The 21,709-nt window shown below is 34.6% G+C and overlaps 1 protein-coding gene and 1 long non-coding RNA gene across 4 annotated transcripts in view; both read right to left on the bottom strand.

Annotated features, from left to right (window-relative positions):
• Window positions 1-21,709, bottom strand: part of LOC136028366 (WD repeat-containing protein 46-like) — a 35,875-nt gene extending 14,166 nt beyond the window's left edge. The window contains exons 1-3 of one of the 3 annotated variants that reach the window (XM_065706157.1): window positions 21,640-21,709; window positions 8,893-9,847; window positions 6,336-6,788 (exon numbers count right to left, since the gene is read on the bottom strand). In XM_065706157.1, coding sequence (XP_065562229.1) covers window positions 6,336-6,788; window positions 8,893-9,844 — 1,405 coding nt within the window. In that variant the 5' untranslated portion in view covers window positions 9,845-9,847; window positions 21,640-21,709. Of the gene's footprint in view, window positions 1-6,335; window positions 6,789-8,892; window positions 9,848-21,563 lie in introns of all 3 variants that reach the window. The other 2 variants (XM_065706158.1, XM_065706156.1) reach the window with 2 other exon arrangements.
• LOC136028367 (uncharacterized) lies at window positions 1,976-5,188 on the bottom strand. Its single transcript, XR_010617816.1, has 2 exons — window positions 3,033-5,188; window positions 1,976-2,582 (listed from the first exon to the last, which is right to left on the bottom strand). It is a non-coding gene; the product is annotated as an uncharacterized LOC136028367 (long non-coding RNA).

Genomic DNA, 21,709 nt, shown 5'->3' with positions numbered 1-21,709 from the left:
AGTAAACAATATTAAGTGGGTTATATGAGCCAAAATTGTTAATCAAAGCTATTTCCGTGGGATAAGAAATATTTCGTAATCATTTCTACAATTTATACCAAACGTAATAGAGATCCAATATCAGTATGGATTTAAACCCTTATTTTCCAAATGTATTGAATACATTCTACGTAAGAAGGGTAATAATGTTGCATTTACACTATCCTATTTAGAAGACGAAGTATATATAACATAGATGTCCAATCGATATATATATATATACATATATATATATATATATATATATATATATATATATATATATATATATATATATATATATATATATATATATATATATATATATATATATATATATCGATCTATACAAAATAGATGTCCAATCGATAGGTTTGGTCCCTTTGCTCTAAGTTTTAGGTTTCCGTCAAAATGATTTTATGAGTGTCTCCGGGGGCGTAATATGCTGCCCTCCCTCGACCTGGGTTTGCCCCCTCCCCCGGAAAACACCCCCAGAGAATCCCCCCGTGGAAAATTAGGCTTTCTAAATTTTCGAGTTTTATTTGAGTTTTTTTTTGGTTGAGGGAATTTCGGTACTAGTGTATTATGCGCCACTCGCTGAAGTTTACGCTGTGTAAAACTTGAGAACAACCGGTTTCTTCGTTAGTTTTTTTCAGCTTAGCGCGAGACAAGACAAAGACAAGTCACAGAATATATCGGAAATATATAATTTGGGCTATACATTCGCACATAAGGGGGGGGGGGGTTAAAGCATTTGGAAATTTTGAAGTCAGAAAACACTTACCCACCCTCCTATTGTGCAAATCTTTAGCCCAAATTCGTTGCTAAAGTAACGAAGAAACTAACGAAAAAAAAACAGTTTGCTAAAATAAAATTCTCAAATTTGGAAAGCCTTATTTTCCACGAAGGGTATTTTCCGCGGGGGGGTATTTTCCGGAGGGGGGGGTAAATTGCCGGGTAGCGCTGGCCAACATATCATACAAGTACTATATTTTTTCTTAGTCAAAAGACAAAATTGTCTTGGTATTTTTATTTAGTTTAGTCCCTTTAAATTCTGCGACTTTTAATTGTTTTGACATTTTGATGGGGGTTTTTATCAGGCCTGACTGTCTTATCAGAGTGATTTGCCATTGGACGTGCAATCTTGTGCCCTTCGGGCAGGTAATCGAGTTCTGGCGTGTTTGTTTGGGACAGGATGACTCTGAAGCTCAGCCAGAGTGAAGAACAAAAGTACTTCAAAACTGGAGTGATTTTCGAAGTAATTTTCGAAAACAATGGGTCAATGGCAAGTAGGAAGAAAAAGAACGAATATACAACAAGGCGTTTTGGCGTTTAAAATGGGAAAAGATTTAAACAATAACAATTTTAAAAAAGCAACGAATCTAAAATCAACTGGAATAAAAAGAAAAATCAAATCATAATACACAATAATTACCTCTGGGGGGTTTTACATTGAATATTTATTTGTATGAATTGATTTGATTTTTCTTTGCATTCTCTTTTAATTTAGCTTTTTCCGTCTTTTAAATAGTTGGAGTACAAATCCTTTCCATTTTTCCTCTAAATAAATCTTGGAATTAAAGTTCTTTAGTTTAATGCTTCTATGATTCGGTTTTAAGCCAAGTCGAAAAATGTGTTACATTCCTGGAGCTGTTGTCACTTGGTCAAAAAAAGATAAATAAGAACGAAAAATTATTTTTATGTATTGATATGATTTTCTTTGTGTTCTCTTTTATTTTAGCCTTTTCCTTCTATTTATAGTTATAGTACAAATTCTTTAATTACTTTCCTCTAAATAAATCTTGGAATTAACGTTCTTTAGTTTAATGCTTCTATGTTTCGGTTTTAAGCCAAGTCGAAATTTTTTTTACATTTCTGTAAAAAAAATGTTGTCACTTGGTCAAAAAAAGAATAAACAAGAAAGAAACATTATTTGTTTGGATTCATTTTATTTCTCTTTATGTTCTCTTTTATTTTAGCCTCTTCCTTCTTTCAAATAGTTAAGGTACAAATTCTTTCCTTTTCTTCCTCTAAATAAATCTTGGAATTAACGTTCTTTAGTTTAATGCTTCTATGTTTCAGTTTTAAGCCAAGTCGAAAAACTTGTTACATTTATGGAGCTGTTGTCACTTCGTCAAAAAAGATAAACAAGAAAGAAACAATATTTGTATGGATTGATTTGATATCTCTTTATGTTCTCTTTTATTTTAGCGTCTTCCTTCTTTCAAATAGTTATGGTACAAATTCTTTCCTTCGATCCTCTAAATAAATCTTGGAATTAACGTTCCTTAGTTTAATGCTTCTATGTTTCGGTTTTAAGCGAAATCGAAAAACTTGTTACATTTCTGGAGCTGTTGTCACTTGATCAAAAAAGATAAATAAGAAAGAAACATTATTTGTATGCATTGATTTGATATCTCTTTATGTTCTCTTTTATTTTAGCCTCTTCCTTCTTTTAAATAGTTATGGTACAAATTCTTTCCTTTTTTCCTCTAAATAAATAGAGTATTAACGTTCATTAGTTTAATGCTTCTATGTTTCGGTTTTAAGCCAAGTCGAAAAACCTGTTACATTCCTGGAGCTGTTGTCACTTAGTCAAAAAAGATAAATAAAAAATAAACATTATTTGTATGCATTAATTCCTCTTTATGTTCTCTTTTATTTTAGCCTCTTCCTTCTTTTAAATAGTTATGGTACAAATTGTTTCCTTTTTTCCTCTAAAAATCTTGGGATTAACGTTCTTTAGTTTAATGCTTCTATGTTTCGGTTATAAGCCAAGTCGAAAAACTTTTTAGATTTTTGGAGCTGTTGTCACTTGGTCAAAAAAGATAAGCAAGAAAGAAACATTATTTGTATGGATTGAATTAATTTCTCTTTATGTTCTCTTTTATTTTAGCCTCTTCCTTCTTTTAAATAGTTATGGTACAAATTGTTTCCTTCGTTCCTCCAAATAAATCTTGGAATTAACGTTCTTTAGTTCAACGCTTCTATGTTTCAGTTTTAAGCTTGTTAACGTGTTACATTCTTGGAGCTGTTGTCACTTGGTTAAAAAAGATAAAACAGAAATAAATATTATTTGTATGTATTGATTTGATTTTTCTTTGTTATTTTTTATTTTAGCTTTTACCTTCTTTTAAATATTTACGGTACAAATTCTTTCCTTTTTTCCTCCAAATAAATCTTCGAATTGACGTTCTTTAGTTTAATGCTTCTAGGTTTCGGTTTTAAGCCAAGTCGAAAAACGTGTTACATTCTTGGAGCTGTTGTCACTTGGTTAAAAAAGATAAAACAGAAATAAATATTATTTGTATGTATTGATTTGATTTTTCTTTGTTATTTTTTATTTTAGCTTTTACCTTCTTTTAAATATTTACGGTACAAATTCTTTCCTTTTTTCCTCCAAATAAATCTTCGAATTGACGTTCTTTAGTTTAATGCTTCTAGGTTTCGGTTTTAAGCCAAGTCGAAAAACGTGTTACATTCTTGGAGCTGTTGTCACTTTGTCAAAAAAGATAAAACAGAAATAAATATTATTTGTATGTATTGATTTGATTTTTCTTTAGCTTTTTCCTTCTTTTAAATATTTACGGTACAAATTCTTTGCTTTTTTCCTCTAAATAAATCTTCGAATTGACGATCTTTAGTTTAATGCTTCTAGGTTTCGGTTTTAAGCCAAGTCGAAAAACGTAATACATTCTTGGAGCTGTTGTCACTTGGTCAAAAAGATAGATAAGAAAGAAACCTTATTTGTACGGATTGATTTGATTTCTCTTTATGTTCTCTTTTATTTTAGCCTCTTCCTTCTTTTAAATAGTTATGGTACAAATTCTTTCCTTTGTTCCTCGAAATAAATCTTGGAATTGACGTTCTTTAGTTTCATGCTTCTCTGTTTCGGTTTTAAGCTTGTTAAAAAACTTGTTACATTTCTGGAGCTGTTGGCGCTTGGTTAAAAAAAAAAACTAAATAAGATTTGATCCTTCACCCTTTAAAAATTGTAATCCCTCTCTAAAAATTCGACCTTGTGGATCTAGGGAGCTTTGTGCAATTACCCTCCAGTTAAGTTATAATTGTACGACAAATCTTTAAAGTTAGGTTTAGCGATGGCTCAGACTCTAAAATAGAACAGCGAACAACATAAAATCGAACTCTCAAAAAAGAAAGCTCAAGATCCCATGCTAATCTTCAGATTTGCGCAGTGATGGTCATCATAGCCACAGCTACTAATCTCAAACGGATTCCAAGTCCAGTCTTGTTTGACCAAGCCAAATCTCGTCTAGCTTAAAATAATATATTTTGCTGGACTTCAAAATCCTTTCAACTTGACATCATTAGATAGAAAACATACCTGTTTCGTCACCCAGGATAATTCAAGAATTAGGCCTTAAAGGGATGCGATCATATTAAAAACCTTCTTAGCTCGCTTTACATATTTAAACCTTATTTTAGCTTTAAACTCTCTCCTGTATCTTATCATGGCTTATCAACCACGGAGTAAAAAAACAATACTTGAAGAGCAATCTACTGTGGGAGAAAGAAGACCCCTTGATAGTACAGATTCAGAAAACTAAGTGCCAGTTGCCGCTGATGGCTGGTAGGTGACTCTATATTCTCCCTGAGGGACGATCTTGCCTGCCCTATTGATACCTATTGATTATACATCAATAATATACCTATTGACTACATAAAATACTCTTTTCTTCTCAAACAATTTTCCTTACGGTCCTGAATTTCGTATATTAATACTCAAGGCCAAACCATGAGAGGGGGAACTTGACTCCCTAACCTTCCGTCTTGCCTAATATAATTTATCATATATAATATATGGTACTATAATATAGTACCAATTAGATTATACCAATATAGTACCATAATATTATATATTCTACCATATACAATATCCGGTATATACATTACCTATTTAATATAATATGCACTTTTTGCTCCTGTAATGACTAAAAGGAAAACCAGTTCCTGTAGTCCAACTTCTTCTCTCCCCCCCCCCCAAGTAAAACCTGGGGTACAGACTTGCTACTACAATAGAGTAGTCTAAACAGAACAAATGGACAGAAACACCAGCACCGAGAATACCCTAATATTCCAAAACATTTCTCCCGATCTTCCTGAAAGCTTCTCTCTAGCTGAAAACAAATAGATAAAAATGAAAACTTTACTTTGGTAAATTACTGCTCAAGACCAAACCATCAGAGGAGGATTGAGCTAGAGGCGCCATTGGGGGGGGGGGGGGGGTCAGGGGTGGTCAAATACCCACCCCATATTTTCCAGGGGGCCCAAGTTTCCACCACAAAGGGCCCTTTTCCGGTCAGAATTATCCATTATGTCCAACCTAATCCATTCTGTCCAAATGATTTGAACTAACAGCACGCCTATTAGCCAAAGAGCGTAATTGCCTGACGACCCTTGGGGTAATTACGCTATTTGCTATTAATCATCGTAAACTTTGAAACTAGGTTGGATTCATAATAAAAGTCTCAAGTTCTGTCAAATGCCCCATGCCCACCCCAAGATTTGGCACAAATGGCGCCTCTGTTTGAGCCCCTCTCCCATCATCCTTGCCAATTGTAAATTACCACAAAAATATGCACTTTTTGCTCCTGTAATGGCTAAAAAGAAATCAAATCCCTGTAGTTGACCCCCCCCCCATCAAAACCTGGAGTACAACCCTTATACTGCAATAAAGTAGGCTAAACTGAATAAATGAACGGAAATACCTGAGTCAAGAAGAAGGCCAAACCAAGGGAGGAGCATTTCGACCCCCTCCCCTTTCATCCTTGCCAATTGTTTACGACCAAATAAAGATATACACTTTTAACAGAAAACAAATTCCAGTAACATATACCCCTCCTCAAAACCCAGGGTACAACTCAACATTGACGTAGTCGTAACTGAATAAATGAACGAAAATACCTGGATCGAGAAGAAGGCCAAACCATGGAAGGGGCATTTCGAACCCTTCTCCTTTCATCCTTGCCAATTGTCTATGACCGAATAAAGATATGTACATTTTAAAGAAAACAAATTCCAGTAATCTATGCCCCCCCCTCGAAACCCAGGGTACAACTCAAAATTGACGTAGTCCTAACTTAATAAATGAACGGAAATACCTGGATCGACAAGAAGGCCAAACCATGAGAGGGCATTTCGACCCCCTCCCCTTTCATCCTTGCCAATTGTCTATGACCAAATAAAGATATGCACATTTAAAAGAAAACAAATTGCAGTAACCTACACCCCCCCTCGAAACCCAGGGTACAACTCAACATTGACTTAGTCGTAACTGAATAAATGAACGAAAATACCTGGATCGAGCGTAATTAGTTCCGGTTGTATCTTTTCCAGCAGTTGCTTCACTTCCACTTCCCTTCTCTGAGATTGAGTTTGGAATGGATTGGCTTCAAACGCGTCAGGATTCGGCTCACCCGCCCCAGGCACCAGCATACTGGTAAACCCTCTTCTATGTCCAACCCCTAAAACATCTTCATATGGACAAAATTCGAGGTTCTCAATATCTGATGGTAATCTGTGTCTCAGGTAAACGCCATCTACTGCCTTTGTACACTGATCTTTATAGATGTCAACAATGTCGCCTGTGCTAACAGCTAAGAGGTTTCGATGGCTGAAAGCTAGGTTACTAGCAGCACAATTTAAACGGTAGGATTGTAAACATTTAAAATTACGGATATCCCAAATTTTCATGGATTTATCCACTGCAGCAGTGGCCATATATAGTCCACGTTGGTCTATCGTCAAAGCTAAAAAAAAGAATAGATACAACATAATTACAACAAAAAAGCTTTTGGCTTCTCAACCTCCAAACCAAAAATAACAGCAGCAACAGTAAGATGATCCCATGGTATGGAGCAACATTTTTATATATTGAAGCCATTCTATGGTTGGGAAGGGGGAAGGGGGGATCTAGAGGAGAGACCCCTCCCCCTCTACGTACTTACATTTGACTATTTGCCTATGTCTACTGAGTATCCTAAAATGGATAAACACTGTAATTAATTAGTCTACAAAAAGGTGCTAATTAGAATTATTTTTATTAAACATTGAATACCAACATATTTAAATATTCTTGTGCTAAATTTTAAGTTTAAAAAAAATTTAAACACATCTTACCCTAAGGTAGGGGGCCTTCAGACCAATCTAGAGGAGGTCTTGTCTGCCCTCTTGGCAACCGCTGAGCAAAATGTAGGGTAGCAAAATAGCAATGCTACTCGGAAGCTTTCAAGTTTGTTAGCAGATTTTGACGGAAAATACATTTTCACATATAAAAATACTTTTTGCTCAAAGAAAATCTGTCAAAAAACAAGTTTTTTGACAGTAGTCCTACAAGTAGGACTATGTAGGACTAAATTCCCTGAAGGTATCCATTGGTATGCCAAGCTGTTATATGATTTATCTCATTACATAGTACCCAGCCATATGACGAGTAATTAATTCAAGTGTGTGCCATATTTTGTTAGCATTTCGGACGGAAAATTAAAGTGAACAATAGATCTAAACACAAACAAAAAAATGTCCCAAATAAGGCTAGTCTTGGCACCTTCTCGAAACCTCCAAAAATCTAGTATAGTATCATTAGCATTTTGTGATATTGTAACCACTTTTCTGAAACACTTTTGTGAAAAGTGTGAACACTTTTGTGATGCTGGTGAAACTACAAAAAAAATCTAAAAGTAGATCATTATAGAAAAGGCTTTTTTCCCAGAAGACGACTTTCGAAGGTTCAACAGTCACCTAAAAATAGTGTCGGCAGCTTTTGGAATTCTTTCGAATTCTGCTATTGGCAGCTTTAGTACTTTTTCCATACCTGCTTGACACATTCAAGGGCAAGAAAATGTCTCCTCGTTATTGTCACGAGACCCGTAAAAGGAGAGAAAAATCAATCAATCATTCTCAATTATTCTGATACTGATACTGGCAATCAATTGATTGGTTTTTCTGATTGATTTTTTGATTGACAAACTGATACTTGGCAGCTCTTATTGAAGAAAAAAATCTATATTAGACAAAGTAGCTGCTTATACTAATACTTACCAAAATTTCTTCCCTAAAGAGGCCAACATAAACATCTGACAATCTTCAAAACTAAATATTTGAACATGTAGTCAAATTTAATAGATAAGCTTTAGCAGAACCCCTTTACAAAATTACGTCTGATGATTCTCCAAAATGGGTTGGGGAAAGGGCCTACATTGCCCCCATTCCATTCACCAGAACAGACATATCCAAAGGGTCCCTTTTCCCCTGGACAAACATGGTGACACAGAATGCAGTGCTTTGTACCATTAAAAATCTTCATACATTCATAAATGTATAAGGGGGGGGGTCTTTTCTTATGTTTTTTCAAAGGGCCTCTTTCCCTAACAGTTAAAAAATAGCACTTTTTTGTGTTTGAAAACTGAAAACTTTTTTGTTTTTTCTTTTATCTATTGTTACTCCTCTTCTGTTTTTTAAACAATTCACAAAACAACTCCTTGTCAAACCAGGACCAACTCCTTAGTCAAAGAAAAAATCGAAAAAATAAAGATAGAAAATAGGAAAAAGAAAAACAGAAAAAAAAATAGAAAAAGAAAAAAAATCAAAAAAGGAAAAATAGAGAATAGAAAAAATAGAAATAACACAAAAAAAAGAAAAAACAGAAAAAAATAGAAAAAGAGAAAAAAATAGAAAAAAGAAAAATTGAAAAAAGAAAAAAGTTCATCTTGGAAAGGACCAACACACTTTTTTTCTGAACAAAATGATATTTAAAGCTATAAATCCCCTGGCCATGTGGACCCTAATTTATAAGACAAATTTTGTTTAGGGACAAGATCTCCTTTAAAAATAAGGCACAAATTCAAATCTTACCTCTAATTGGTGTTCCATGGCACAGCATTTTTGCAACAGGTTCTTTCATATTTGGGGTCCACATTGACACGAAGCCCTTAGAATGCCCTGCACAGAGAATAGCATTGTAGGGATTTTGGCACAGCTTATCAATTCGTCCCATTTTTGAGAAAAACTGTGCTACCATTTTGCCTAATGACACATCCAACCAGCTAAGGAATCCATTTTCGCTGGCAGTTGCAAGTAAGAAGTGATAGGGGAGAAACTCCATTTTTAAAACCCTGTAAAGTCCTTTTAGACAGTGTAATTCAATGCCTCTATTATCATAAATATATGTCCAGTCTTTCTGTGCAGCTGCAAACATTGTCTCATTGTGAAGCCAAGTTATATCGTGGACTGACTCGAGTGTATTCATTTCACATTGTAAATGTTTAGTTGAGAAATCAAGGGATGCAATATGCCCTAACCTTCCTCCAAGTAGTAGATGGCGACCATTTCTCAAGAACTTCACTCTATAAGGACCAAGTTCCAACTGAAGATTGAATTGTTTTGCTGCGCTAGTTATATCAACAGCATCTTTAATTTGCGTTTGGGTGACCTCAGCTGTGTCTTCAAGCTCATTCTCTGGTTCTATGAAACCTGACTGTTCAGGCAAAAGCAGTTCTGATCTAGCAGCAATTTCATGAGATAATTTATAAAGTTCCTCTTTTTGTTTTATTTGCTTCTTATTCTTTGGTAGTTTAATCCTTTTCAAGTTTACACTTTCTCCTTTCCTTTCGTGTCTTTTCAGCTTGTCTTTTGAAATTGGCGCTGAACCAGGAAATGGATCATTCTCACTTTTCTTTTGCTTCAAAAACTTTTTATTTTTCCACTTCTTTCGGCTTTCTTTGTGTATGATTGCAGCCTTTTTAATATCCTGGATAGTGGATAAATCATGTACAATAGGTGCTTTCTCAGTGAAATAACGACTCATATCCTAAAAAATTAAAATAATAAATAAACTATTTAGAAGCACAATCCATATAAAAAGGGCACCTTGTAAGGATCCAGCAATTTTCCCCCAACACAGTTAATTTTCTGGGTTAAGTAGTTAAGTTGTGTTACATTAAGTATAACCTTTCACATTTAAACAATTGCTTTTGCACTAGGCTAAGGCAAAAATCCATAAAATCATCTAAATCATAAGCCAGCTGTTTAAAAATAGAAAATATAGAATAAAGATTCCAGCTTTGATGATGGTCTTAGGGTTACTGCAGCAGAATAACGCACCTTTGACATCTGTGCTACACAGGCCTGCGTAAAAGGCTTTATAGGAAGAGTCTATAAATTTGCTTGCTAAACTTATTAAATTTTCATCCTGAAATTCCGTTTCGTTGATACTGTGTTTACTTCTCCATGTTGTAAGATAAAGTTGAACTTGAACTTGAGTTACATAACAGAAAATTCCCTGAAGAGCTCGATCCTACTTGGCACTGCTTATGTAATGAAAAAATGGCTCTTTAGGATTAGCCCTACACCATGGTGTGAGAGCACTATTAAGACTCACCACAACACAAAGAGACCAAACAACTAACAAACTAAATAAAATATAGATTGAGTAACTTAATATCAAATGTTAAACCTTCATTTGTAGTTAATTGAATGGACTCAAGCTAATTTGTTTTCAACATTATCAACAAGTGGACATGAAGCCTTTTGACTTAAGGACTCAAAAACAAAATCTCCAACATGAATCATTTTAATAGTTGAATTTGGTTTCATTTTGGTACATCAGGAGCTTTAGTACTCATTTAAAATGACGAGTATACCTATCACAACGGCTCAGTGGCGCCAATTCACGATAACTGAGAGTTGAGCAAAATATATTTTCAGTACTAAGGGAGGGAGGGTAAATTTTTGGGTTTTTAATTTTGTAAAAAAAAAACAACTAAAAGGGCATTTTACAATGAATCCACGCCAAAAGAGGTAATTTTCAAAATCTAGGGGATAACAAAAAATTTAAGGAGACACAGCCCCCCCCCCTCTCCCAAATCGACATTATTTCACGTAAAACTAGGCTATATTCCTTCTACTCAATACTTATCCACAAACTCGAATTTCTAATTATATTCATATGTATAATTACTCCAGTAAATTTAGTTGGAACACACAGTTTGTTGTTCCTGTCTCCCTTAGAAAAAAAAAAAATCTCAAATTAATATTATGTAAAATAACTTATCACGTAAAAATTATATACACTTACATAAAATTCCGACTAAAAAAAATATTGGCAAGGAGAAGTAGGAGATGCTAAACATATCTCAACTCCTCTCCTCCCAACTCCCTAAAAAAAATAGCAAGAGAAGTAGAGGATGCTAAACACATATCAGCTCCTCCCCGACCAACTCCTCTATAAAATCATCCCAGGAAGAAGTAGGAGGTGCTAAACATATCTCAACTCCTCTCCTCCAATTCCCCCAAAAAAATCTTAGCAAGGAGATGCTAAACATATCTCAACTCCTCAAAAAAAATCTTACCAAGAGAGGCAGGAGATGCTAAATATATCTCAACTCCTCTAAAAAAATCTTAGCAAGGAGAAATAGAAGATGCTAAACATATTTCAACTCCCCTCCTCCCAACTCCTCTTTAAAAAAAATCTTAGCAAGGAGAAATAGGATATGCTAAATATATCTCAACCCCTCTCCTCTTAACTCCTCTAAAAAAATGTTAGCAAGGAAAAGCAGAAGATGCTTAACATATCTCAACTCCTGTAAAAAAAAATCTTACCAAGAGAGGTAGGAGATGCTAAACATATCTCAACTCCTCTCCTCCCAACTCCCTAAAAAAATACCAAGAGAAGTAGGGGATGCTAAAAACATATCAGCTCCTCCCTGACCAACTCCTCTACAAAATCATCCCAGGAAGAAGTAGGAGGTGCTAAACGTATCTCAACTCCTCTCCTCCAATTCCCCCAAAAAAATCTTAGCAAGGAGATGCTAAACATATCTCAACTCCTCAAAAAAAATCTTACCAAGAGAGGCAGGAGATGCTAAATATATCTCAACTCCTCTAAAAAAATCTTAGCAAGGAGAAATAGAAGATGCTAAACATATTTCAACTCCCCTCCTCCCAACTCCTCTTTAAAAAAAATCTTAGCAAGGAGAAATAGGATATGCTAAATATATCTCAACCCCTCTCCTCTCAACTCCTCTAAAAAAATGTTAGCAAGGAAAAGCAGAAGATGCTTAACATATCTCAACTCCTGTAAAAAAAAAATCTTACCAAGAGAGGTAGGAGATGCTAAACATATCTCAACTCCTCTCCACCCAACTCCTCTTAAGAAATCTAACCAAGGAGAAGTGGGAGGTGCTAAACATATATCAACTCCACTAACACAATCTTAGCAAGGAGAAGTAGGAGATACTAAACATATCTCAACTGCTTTTTTCATTTCTAGTTCTAAGAACTTTTTATGGGATGTTTGGGTCAAAACAAAAGGTGTGTCTAAGGCCCCATGCTTCTGGTTGTATGTGTATGTGCAGTGCATGTTTGCTATTCAGGTTGTTGCAATGCTTTATCACAAATCAGTGAACCCATTCACATATCACATTAACCCAATATAATTTTAAGATGCAATTGGTCAAAGATGGCAAATAATATATATAAGGGTTTTCAATTATCAATAAAGCCGAAATAACCCAAACAATAGAAAAAAAAATGACATAATATTCTGGAACAATGTTTTTAACCTATCTTAATCGCTGAAAAAACAGAAAGTGAGCAAAGAAAAAATGTCAAAACACTGTAAAGAATGAAGTAAAAAAAAAACAGGGGAATAGAAAAACTTCAAATTATTAACAGAAGAACAAAAATTCTAAAACACATGCAATTACCTTCCTCAAATATTAAACCGATTTCAGATTGAATAGCCTCCTTCCTGAGAAGCCAAATGAAAAATTATCTCCCCCTCCCTCTCAAACCTTCAAGTTGATACAAAAAATAAAATCCTAAAAACTAATATGGAATATTTTCTCAAATATGTAGCCAATTTATGATTCAGCAGGCCCCTGGCTCCTGAGAAGCCACATGGAATAAATTCGGTTGTAGTTTGTATCATATAAATGGCTACATAAAGACCTTTTTCCCATAGTTGCCCCCCCCCTCAGGATTTATATTGAGGCCATCTCCCAGCCTGAGCAGGAGTATGGTATTTAACCAATCCAAAATAAAATCTTATGACAGTGAAGTAAAAGTATGCTAAACATACTTAACTCTGCTTCCAGACTTGATTCCTTTTCTATACATAGAGGTAAAAATAAAGTTTAGAGCTATAACTTTTATTTTATCTTTAGTTAAAATTATTTCTTACCTTTTATTTTAGTCTTTCTCTTGGTTTTGTTTATCTATTTGGTTGGCAGTCTAGTTTTTACTTTTAGCAGCTCCTGCAAGATTTGCAATTCAAACCTAATCTTTGATTGAGTCAAGAAGGCTTAAGTTCATCATGCAATCTTATAAGGATATCAATGCTAAAAAAGACATTGCGAGTAGAATAAAATTGCTCAGACCCCTTGATTTAATCTCTGTGGAGCGGGTGCAACTATGGAAAACATGTTTATGGAACCATTAAAAAAAAAAGGTAAATCATAGTTTACATTCTGGGGGGGGGAGTTTTCCTTTTGGCTTCCAAGAAGTTATAATACCACTCATTTGTTAACAGAATTAATATTTAATATTCAGAAATAATAATGATTAATTAAAAGTAATATTCAGCCTCTTTTTTGTAGACTACTTAAGCACCTTTCTATTCCTAAGAGAAAATACTATTTTTTAAATTTTATGTGGTTTCAGTAAAGTACTAGTTTTTTTCAGAAATTAAAAATACACAAAAGCATCACAGGTCATTTTATTTGAGCTTTATTTGTAGATATGTGTTGCATAAACTGTGAAGCAATAATTTTTGTTTGCTTTAAATTTATCCTCAATCCTTACTTCAATCAGAAAAAAAACTAGTTTTTTAAATTACTATCAAACAGTTTGTGGTAACAAACTGCAGTAAGGAGCAACCCGTCTCAATAGTAACCAAATATCTAAAAAACGAAATTTTGATACCAATAGTTACATCAAAAGAATTGCATTTTAATGCTGATTTTAAATATATAAGTTTCGTCAAGTTCAGTCTTACCCATCAAAAGTTACGAGCCTGAGTTTAAGGCTTGCAACTTTTACAAGCTTTAACTCAGCTTGTAAAAGTTACTTAACTGATCCTATTATATAGGATCAGTTAAGTTTTGACCATTTCTAAATGAGGGTATATAAAATACCCTCTCTATATTTTTATTTGTTAGATTCTGCTGGCCCCATTATAGAGGGATGGGATGCAATTGTGCTGACTGCACTATTATATAGGATCAGTTAAGTTTTGACCATTTCTAAATGAGGGTATATAAAATACCCTCTCTATATTTTTATTTGTTAGATTCTGCTGGCCCCATTATAGAGGGATGGGATGCAATTGTGCTGACTGCACTATTATATAGGATCAGTTAAGTTTTGACCATTTCTAAATGAGGGTATATAAAATACCCTCTCTATATTTTTATTTGTTAGATTCTGCTGGCCCCATTATAGAGGGATGGGATGCAATTGTGCTGACTGCACTATTATATAGGATCAGTTAAGTTTTGACCATTTCTAAATGAGGGTATATAAAATACCCTCTCTATATTTTTATTTGTTAGATTCTGCTGGCCCCATTATAGAGGGATGGGATGCAATTGTGCTGACTGCACTATTATATAGGATCAGTTAAGTTTTGACCATTTCTAAATGAGGGTATATAAAATACCCTCTCTATATTTTTATTTGTTAGATTCTGCTGGCCCCATTATAGAGGGATGGGATGCAATTGTGCTGACTGCACTATTATATAGGATCAGTTAAGTTTTGACCATTTCTAAATGAGGGTATATAAAATACCCTCTCTATATTTTTATTTGTTAGATTCTGCTGGCCCCATTATAGAGGGATGGGATGCAATTGTGCTGACTGCACTATTATATAGGATCAGTTAAGTTTTGACCATTTCTAAATGAGGGTATATAAAATACCCTCTCTATATTTTTATTTGTTAGATTCTGCTGGCCCCATTATAGAGGGATGGGATGCAATTGTGCTGACTGCACTATTATATAGGATCAGTTAAGTTTTGACCATTTCTAAATGAGGGTATATAAAATACCCTCTCTATATTTTTATTTGTTAGATTCTGCTGGCCCCATTATAGAGGGATGGGATGCAATTGTGCTGACTGCACTATTATATAGGATCAGTTAAGTTTTGACCATTTCTAAATGAGGGTATATAAAATACCCTCTCTATATTTTTATTTGTTAGATTCTGCTGGCCCCATTATAGAGGGATGGGATGCAATTGTGCTGACTGCACTATTATATAGGATCAGTTAAGTTTTGACCATTTCTAAATGAGGGTATATAAAATACCCTCTCTATATTTTTATTTGTTAGATTCTGCTGGCCCCATTATAGAGGGATGGGATGCAATTGTGCTGACTGCACTATTTTATAGGATCAGTTAAGTTTTGACCATTTCTAAATGAAACACGGCAATAAAATAAAGTTCCTTATTTTGAGCTTTATCCTAACACCATGATTGCTTTTCTGACAATGAAGCCCAGCCACCCAATGGTTCTAAACACATTCCTAGTATTATATTTATTTATTGTGGGTAATCTCTGGAATGACATAATTCTTCTTTGTTAAAATGAGTCTCTGTAATCTTGGCTTGATGAAATTTGGTTTTGCCTGAGGAAGAACAACTGAATTTGTGACTGAAAATATTTCTTGGAATGGTGTATTAATGTAGATAATAATGGAAGGGAAGATAAACATCTGATTTATAGAAACATGCTGTATATTACAATGTCAGAACCTCAACGTTTTCTTTTATTTTTTTAGCCTATATACTCCTTGAGCTATATCTGAGATCATCAGGGAGGGGGTGGGGTACATTATCAGAAAAGCAGCTATGATGTTTGGGGAAAGCATTAAACAAGGAATCTAACAGTACTGTTTTTATTTCATTAGGATAATTCCTATAAAGTTGTAAACCACTAAACTGATGGCTATTATATTTGGAAAGAAAACTGAATGGCAAATCAACTGGAATATTCATTTCTTCTGATTTTTTTTTTTCCAATTGATTTTTGTCTTACACTGTAAGTTTACCTTGGTTGCTTGAAAGCTATGTGTAATTTGGCACATTTTCAGTGAATTATATCTAAACTTATTGTATTTATTTTTGCTATTTTCAATGTTTTTCCTTGATAATAATGTGTAGGCTGATTTGTAATATGTTTACAGATCTACAGCCTCAATATACCTACAAATCAGACTGTTATAATTATTTGCTATTGTAAAACGAATGGAAAAATTTTCTTTGGAAAAAGTCTTGGAAAGAGGTAAGGTTAGGAAAATAAACTTTCAGTAATGAATTCAGGGCCGAAAATACTACAGAAAGGTATTGCAAACCTATTCATCAATGCTCTTCTGATTTTTATATCTCAGAAATTTGCCTAGGCTACATGACAGGTCTGTACCAATTGGGATTTTTGAAAAACAACATTAGATCTTAATTATCAGTTGTTTTTCTCTGGTTTTAGTTCTGGGTATCTAATTCCTGTTACTGGAGTAAAATTTTAGCCATATCATTGGGTTTTTCTCCCCTAAATTTAGGAAATACATTTGCAGACCCTTGAAACCTTTTAAATTGGGATCTTCAAAATCTTTTAAAGTAGGATTGAGAAAATTGTGAAGTTAAAAAACTTTTTGGTAATTGCTTAGTTTTGTCACAAGCTGTCTAAAGTATGCTGCAAAGCAGCATACTTTCCAGCAGGGAAAGTTTGGGTTATACAATATGAATGAAATTATATTTGAAATACTAATTCCAGTCATCACTGGTAATTTCTGTATAGTAGGAAGTCAAAAAGATAATTAAACAAGAGCTAAGAGCTCATATGGCACTTGTGACAAGGTTGGAAGAGCTCAAATGGTATTAGCTCTAGCAAAATTCTAAGAATCACTAGATTGTTTAAAAAGGAAAATCGAGGGTTAATGCTGGTCAGGATTTAAAATAAGAGCTCTGAGTCACAAGGTCCTTCTAAATATCAATATTCATTAAAATCCAATCACCCACTTGTAAGTTAAAAATACCTCAATTTTTCTGATTTTTCCAAATTAACAACCCCCAGCTCCCTCAGAGAGAACAGATCTGTACCAATTATGTCAATCTTGTATCTATAGCTTGTGCTTATTCTTCCCATCAAGTTTCATCCTGATCTCTCCACTCTAAGGGTTTTCCAAGATTTCTGGTTTCCAAGATTTCTGTTTCCCCCCTCCAACCCCCTATGTCCACAGATCAAATTCGAATTGAAAATCTCTGATCACCCATAATATCTGATCACCCATTTGTAAGTTACAAATACCCCATTTTTTCTAATTTTTTGGAATTACTCCCCCCCCCCCAACTCCACCAAAGAGAGCAGATCTGGTCCGGTTATGTCAGTCACCTATCTTGGGCTTGTGCTTATTCTTTCCACCAAGTTTCATCCTGATCTCTCTGCTTTAAGCGTTTTCCAAGATTTCTGGTCCCCTCCCCCCTAATGACACTGGATCTGGTCAGGATTTAAAATAAGAGATCTGAGTTTCGAGGTCCTTCTAAATATGAAATTTCATTAAGATACAATCACTCTTTTGTAAGCCAAAAATACATCATTTTTTCTAATTTTCAAGAATTAACCCTCCGCCCAACTCCCCCAAAGAAAGCAGATCCGTTCTGATTATGTCAATCCTGTATCTAGGACTTGTGCTTATTTTTCCCACCAAGTTTCATCCTGATCTCTCCACTCTAAGTGTTTTCCAAGATTTTAGGTTCTGCCCCCCAAACTTCCCCTTCACCAGATCTGGCCGGGATTTAAAATAAGAGCTCTGAGACATGATATCCTTCTAAAGATCACATTTCATTAAGATCTGATCATTCCTTTGTAAGTTAAAAATACCTCATTTTTTTTCAGGATTAACCCTCCTCCCCCAACTCCCCTAAAGAGAGCAGATCTGTTCCAGTTATTTCAAACATGTATCTAGGACTTATGATTATTTTTACCACCAAGTTTCATCCTGATCCCTCAACTCTAAGTGTTTTCTGAGATTTTAGGTTCCCCCCTCAATTCCCCCCAATGTCACCAGATCCAGTTGGGATTTAAAATAAGAGCTCTGAGACACAATATTCTTCCAAACTTCAAATTTCGTCAAGATCTGAACACTCCTTTGTAAGTTAAAAATACCTCATTTATTCTAATTTTCAGAATCAATACCCAACTCCCCCAAACAGAGCAGATCTGTTCTGGTTATGTCAAACATGTATCTAGGACTTCTGCTTATTTTTCCCACCAAGTTTCATCCCAATCTCTCTATTCTAAGTGTTTTTCAAGATTTTAGGTCCCCACCCAACTCCTGCCAATGTCACTGGGACTGGTTTGGATTTAAACTAAGTGCTCTGAGACATGATATCTTTCCCAACATCAAATTTCATGAAGATCCCATTACCCATTCTTAAGTTAAAAATACTTCATTTTTTCTACTTTTTCCAAATTAACTACCAAATTAACAGATGTTATGAGCAAGCTTTCGATTCTGTTGATAGAACAGCGTTAACAAAGGTCTTATCATTATATGGTATACCAGAAAAATACATTAAAGTGATTTGCGCTATGTACGAGAATAATACTGCTGCGGTTAAGGTAGGAAATGAGGTTAGCAACTGGTTTTGTATTAAATCAGGAGTTAAGCAGGGTTGTGTTCTATCCCCCTTTATATGGATCATTTTGATGGACTTCGTCTTAAGGAGCACAGGAAAGGCAATTGGAGACCATGGAATCAAATGGGGAGGAAGAACGCTCCTGGACTTAGATTATGCTGATGATTTAAGCATATTAGATGAAAGTGTGAGCAAAATGAATGAATTTTTAGAGGTTTTACGAGTTTGGGGTGCTAAAATAGGCTTGAAAATTAATGTTAAGAAGACTAAGTCACTAAGGCTAGGAATAAGTGAAGATGAACAGGTGACCTTAGGTAACGAAAAGATTGATCAGGTTGGTAGCTTCAGTTACCTTGGTAGTATTATTAGTAAAGATGGTGGGAGCAGTGAAGATGTTAAAAGTAGAATAGCTAAAGCTCAGGGTGTTTTTTCACAGTTAAAAAAAGTTTGGAAGAATAGAAAGATAAGCCTACAAACCAAGATTAGAATATTGGAAGCTACAGTGATGACAGTGGTCAAATATGGCTCTGAAGCATGGACACTCCGAAAAGCAGATGAAAATTTACTAGATGTTTTCCAGAGAAATTGCCTACAGATTGTTCTGGGTACCCGGCTGACTGACCGTATTTCAAACAGTAGGTTGTACGAAAAGTGTGGTTCAATCCCGCTTTCTGGGGCTATAATGAAAGAAAGGTTGAGATGGCTAGGCCACGTTCTACAGATGAAGGATGACAGATTACCAAAGATTGTCCTTTTTGGCCAACCGTCTGGGGCTAAACGGAAAGTAGGTTGTCCTTGTCTGGGTTGGGAGGATGTCATAAATAAGGATTTAAAGGAAATGGGAACTTCCTGGGAGGGTGTAAAGAGGGAGGCTTTAAATAGATTAGGTTGGAGGAGGAGCGTGCGTAGCTGTGTTGGCCTCAGGCGGCTTGGTGCTGCAGTGAGTTATTAGTAGTAGTAGTAGTAGTAATACCAAGTGCCATAAAAACTCACTTATTCACTGATGATTATATGCACTTTCACTTTTGAGTTTAAACTAGCAAGCTCTTTGAAGAAAACAGTTGTCCAATTTTGCTTATACATAACAGTACCTATAGAGCAAAGCAAATTAGTCCATGAGCCCTGAAGCCAGCAGGGCAAGGTCTGTATTCTGATTGGTTGACTTGTTAGCTGATGTTTATGACCTACTTTTTGTTTATTCTTTCAGGCTTCAAGCCAAATAATTATTAAATAAATATAGAGTACAGACCTCACCCTGCTGCCTGCAGGGCTCATGGACTAATTTACTTTACTCTATAGGTAATGTTAAATCAGTATTCAACCAAATCTGTTTCACCTTACCATAGTTAAAGCATCAATTTAAACAAACTGAATCTCAAATTGAAAAACTGTATAATCTCCATTCTGTTGGAAGGCATTTCTTCAAATCAACAGAACACAAATGTAATGTTTAACTAATTGCACTTATTCACTGGTTCACTGGCTAGTTTAAACTTGAAAATGAAAGTGGATAATTAGCATTAATGGATGCATAAGTTTTTTAATTATCTTTTGACTACTTACTATACGGAAATTACCAGTGATGACTGGAGATAGTATTTAAAATATAATATCATTCATATTGTAGAATCCTAACATTTCCCTTGGCTTCAAAACCATGCCCACTTTAAGCATTTTCAGTTCATTAAAGGGGAATTTTAGAAAGCTAAAAAATGGATGTACTTCTAGAATTTGCATTTCTAAGTGCTCTAAACTGAAAACTATGCTGCTTTGCAGCATAGTTTTCAGTTTAAACAGCTTGTGATGAAACTAAACATTTACCTACTTTTTGTATACTTCATTTTTAAAGGATTTATTTTTGTAAAACAAAGATTTTTAAAGGTCATCAAAGATTAGTACTGTCTAGAGAGAGAAGGGGGGGAGGTAAATACTTCAAAATAGCCTACCTTCCCAGGACATACTATAGTCTGCAAATCTATCCCTGAAAGCTTCATTTTCTTAACCTGGTTATGGAAATGAAACTTCCAGGGATGGGTCTACAGGCTGAAGTATATCCTGGAAAGGTATTTTGAAGTACCCACCTCTACTCCTTCTCCCCCTAGAGGGCCCTGAAATTTGCCTACATGACAGGTCTACACCTATTGAAATTTCGACAAAACAACATTTTACCTTAATTTTCAGTTACCAGTTGATTTTATCTGCTTTTAGTTTGAAAACGTAATTCCTGTTATTTGAATAGAATTCTGAGCCATATCAATGTTTTTTTTTCAAAATTTAGGAAATGTATTTGCATATCTTTAAAACCTTATAAATTGGGATTAAGCAAAGTTGTGAAGCTGAAAACAATTTTGTTGTGCTTGATTCAAGCAGAAGATCTATTTTACAAGGTTTCACATTTATAACACATATTTTTAAAGGTCAGGACCCTCTGGAGGGAGAAGGAGTGGAGTTAGGTACTTCAAAGTACCTTCCCAGGATACACTTTAGTATGTAGACCCATCCCTGAAAGTTTCATTTCCCTAACCTAACCCCTTGCCAAGATAGCTAGAAGTCCATGAACTAGAATTTTACCTCTTAAACTAACTACTTTCTCTGTTTCATACAATTTTTTTCAGTTTTATACAATAGCCCTACAAATAAAGAAAACATACTACTCAGTGCCTATTTTCTGCTCTTTACAAATATAATAATTGCTTCTGTTGCAAATTAGAATTTATACCCTTTTTGAATGCTTGAAAACGACCAAAAAATTTCTACGATTCCCTTTAAAATATATTTGTCTGCATCTTTATCATAATCTAGCCTAGACTCTGAAATTCATTCCCAGAAGTTTCATTCTCCTTTTGCATCTATTTTTCGAGATAACGATTAAGTTCTCATACAGAATTATTACACATTTTGTTCATAAAATATATCCTGCATCAAGATTACTCAGCCAATATCTTTTAAGTCAATTACTTAGGCTACTTATTAAAGGCAAAAATTCTGCTCCGCGATAAATGTTTCTTCTATTTCTTTTTCAAAGTCT

This window comes from Artemia franciscana, chromosome 6, assembly GCF_032884065.1.
Source record: "Artemia franciscana chromosome 6, ASM3288406v1, whole genome shotgun sequence".
NCBI classification, from domain to species: Eukaryota; Metazoa; Arthropoda; class Branchiopoda; order Anostraca; family Artemiidae; genus Artemia; species Artemia franciscana.
This window is presented reverse-complemented; position numbering and strand designations above follow the sequence as displayed.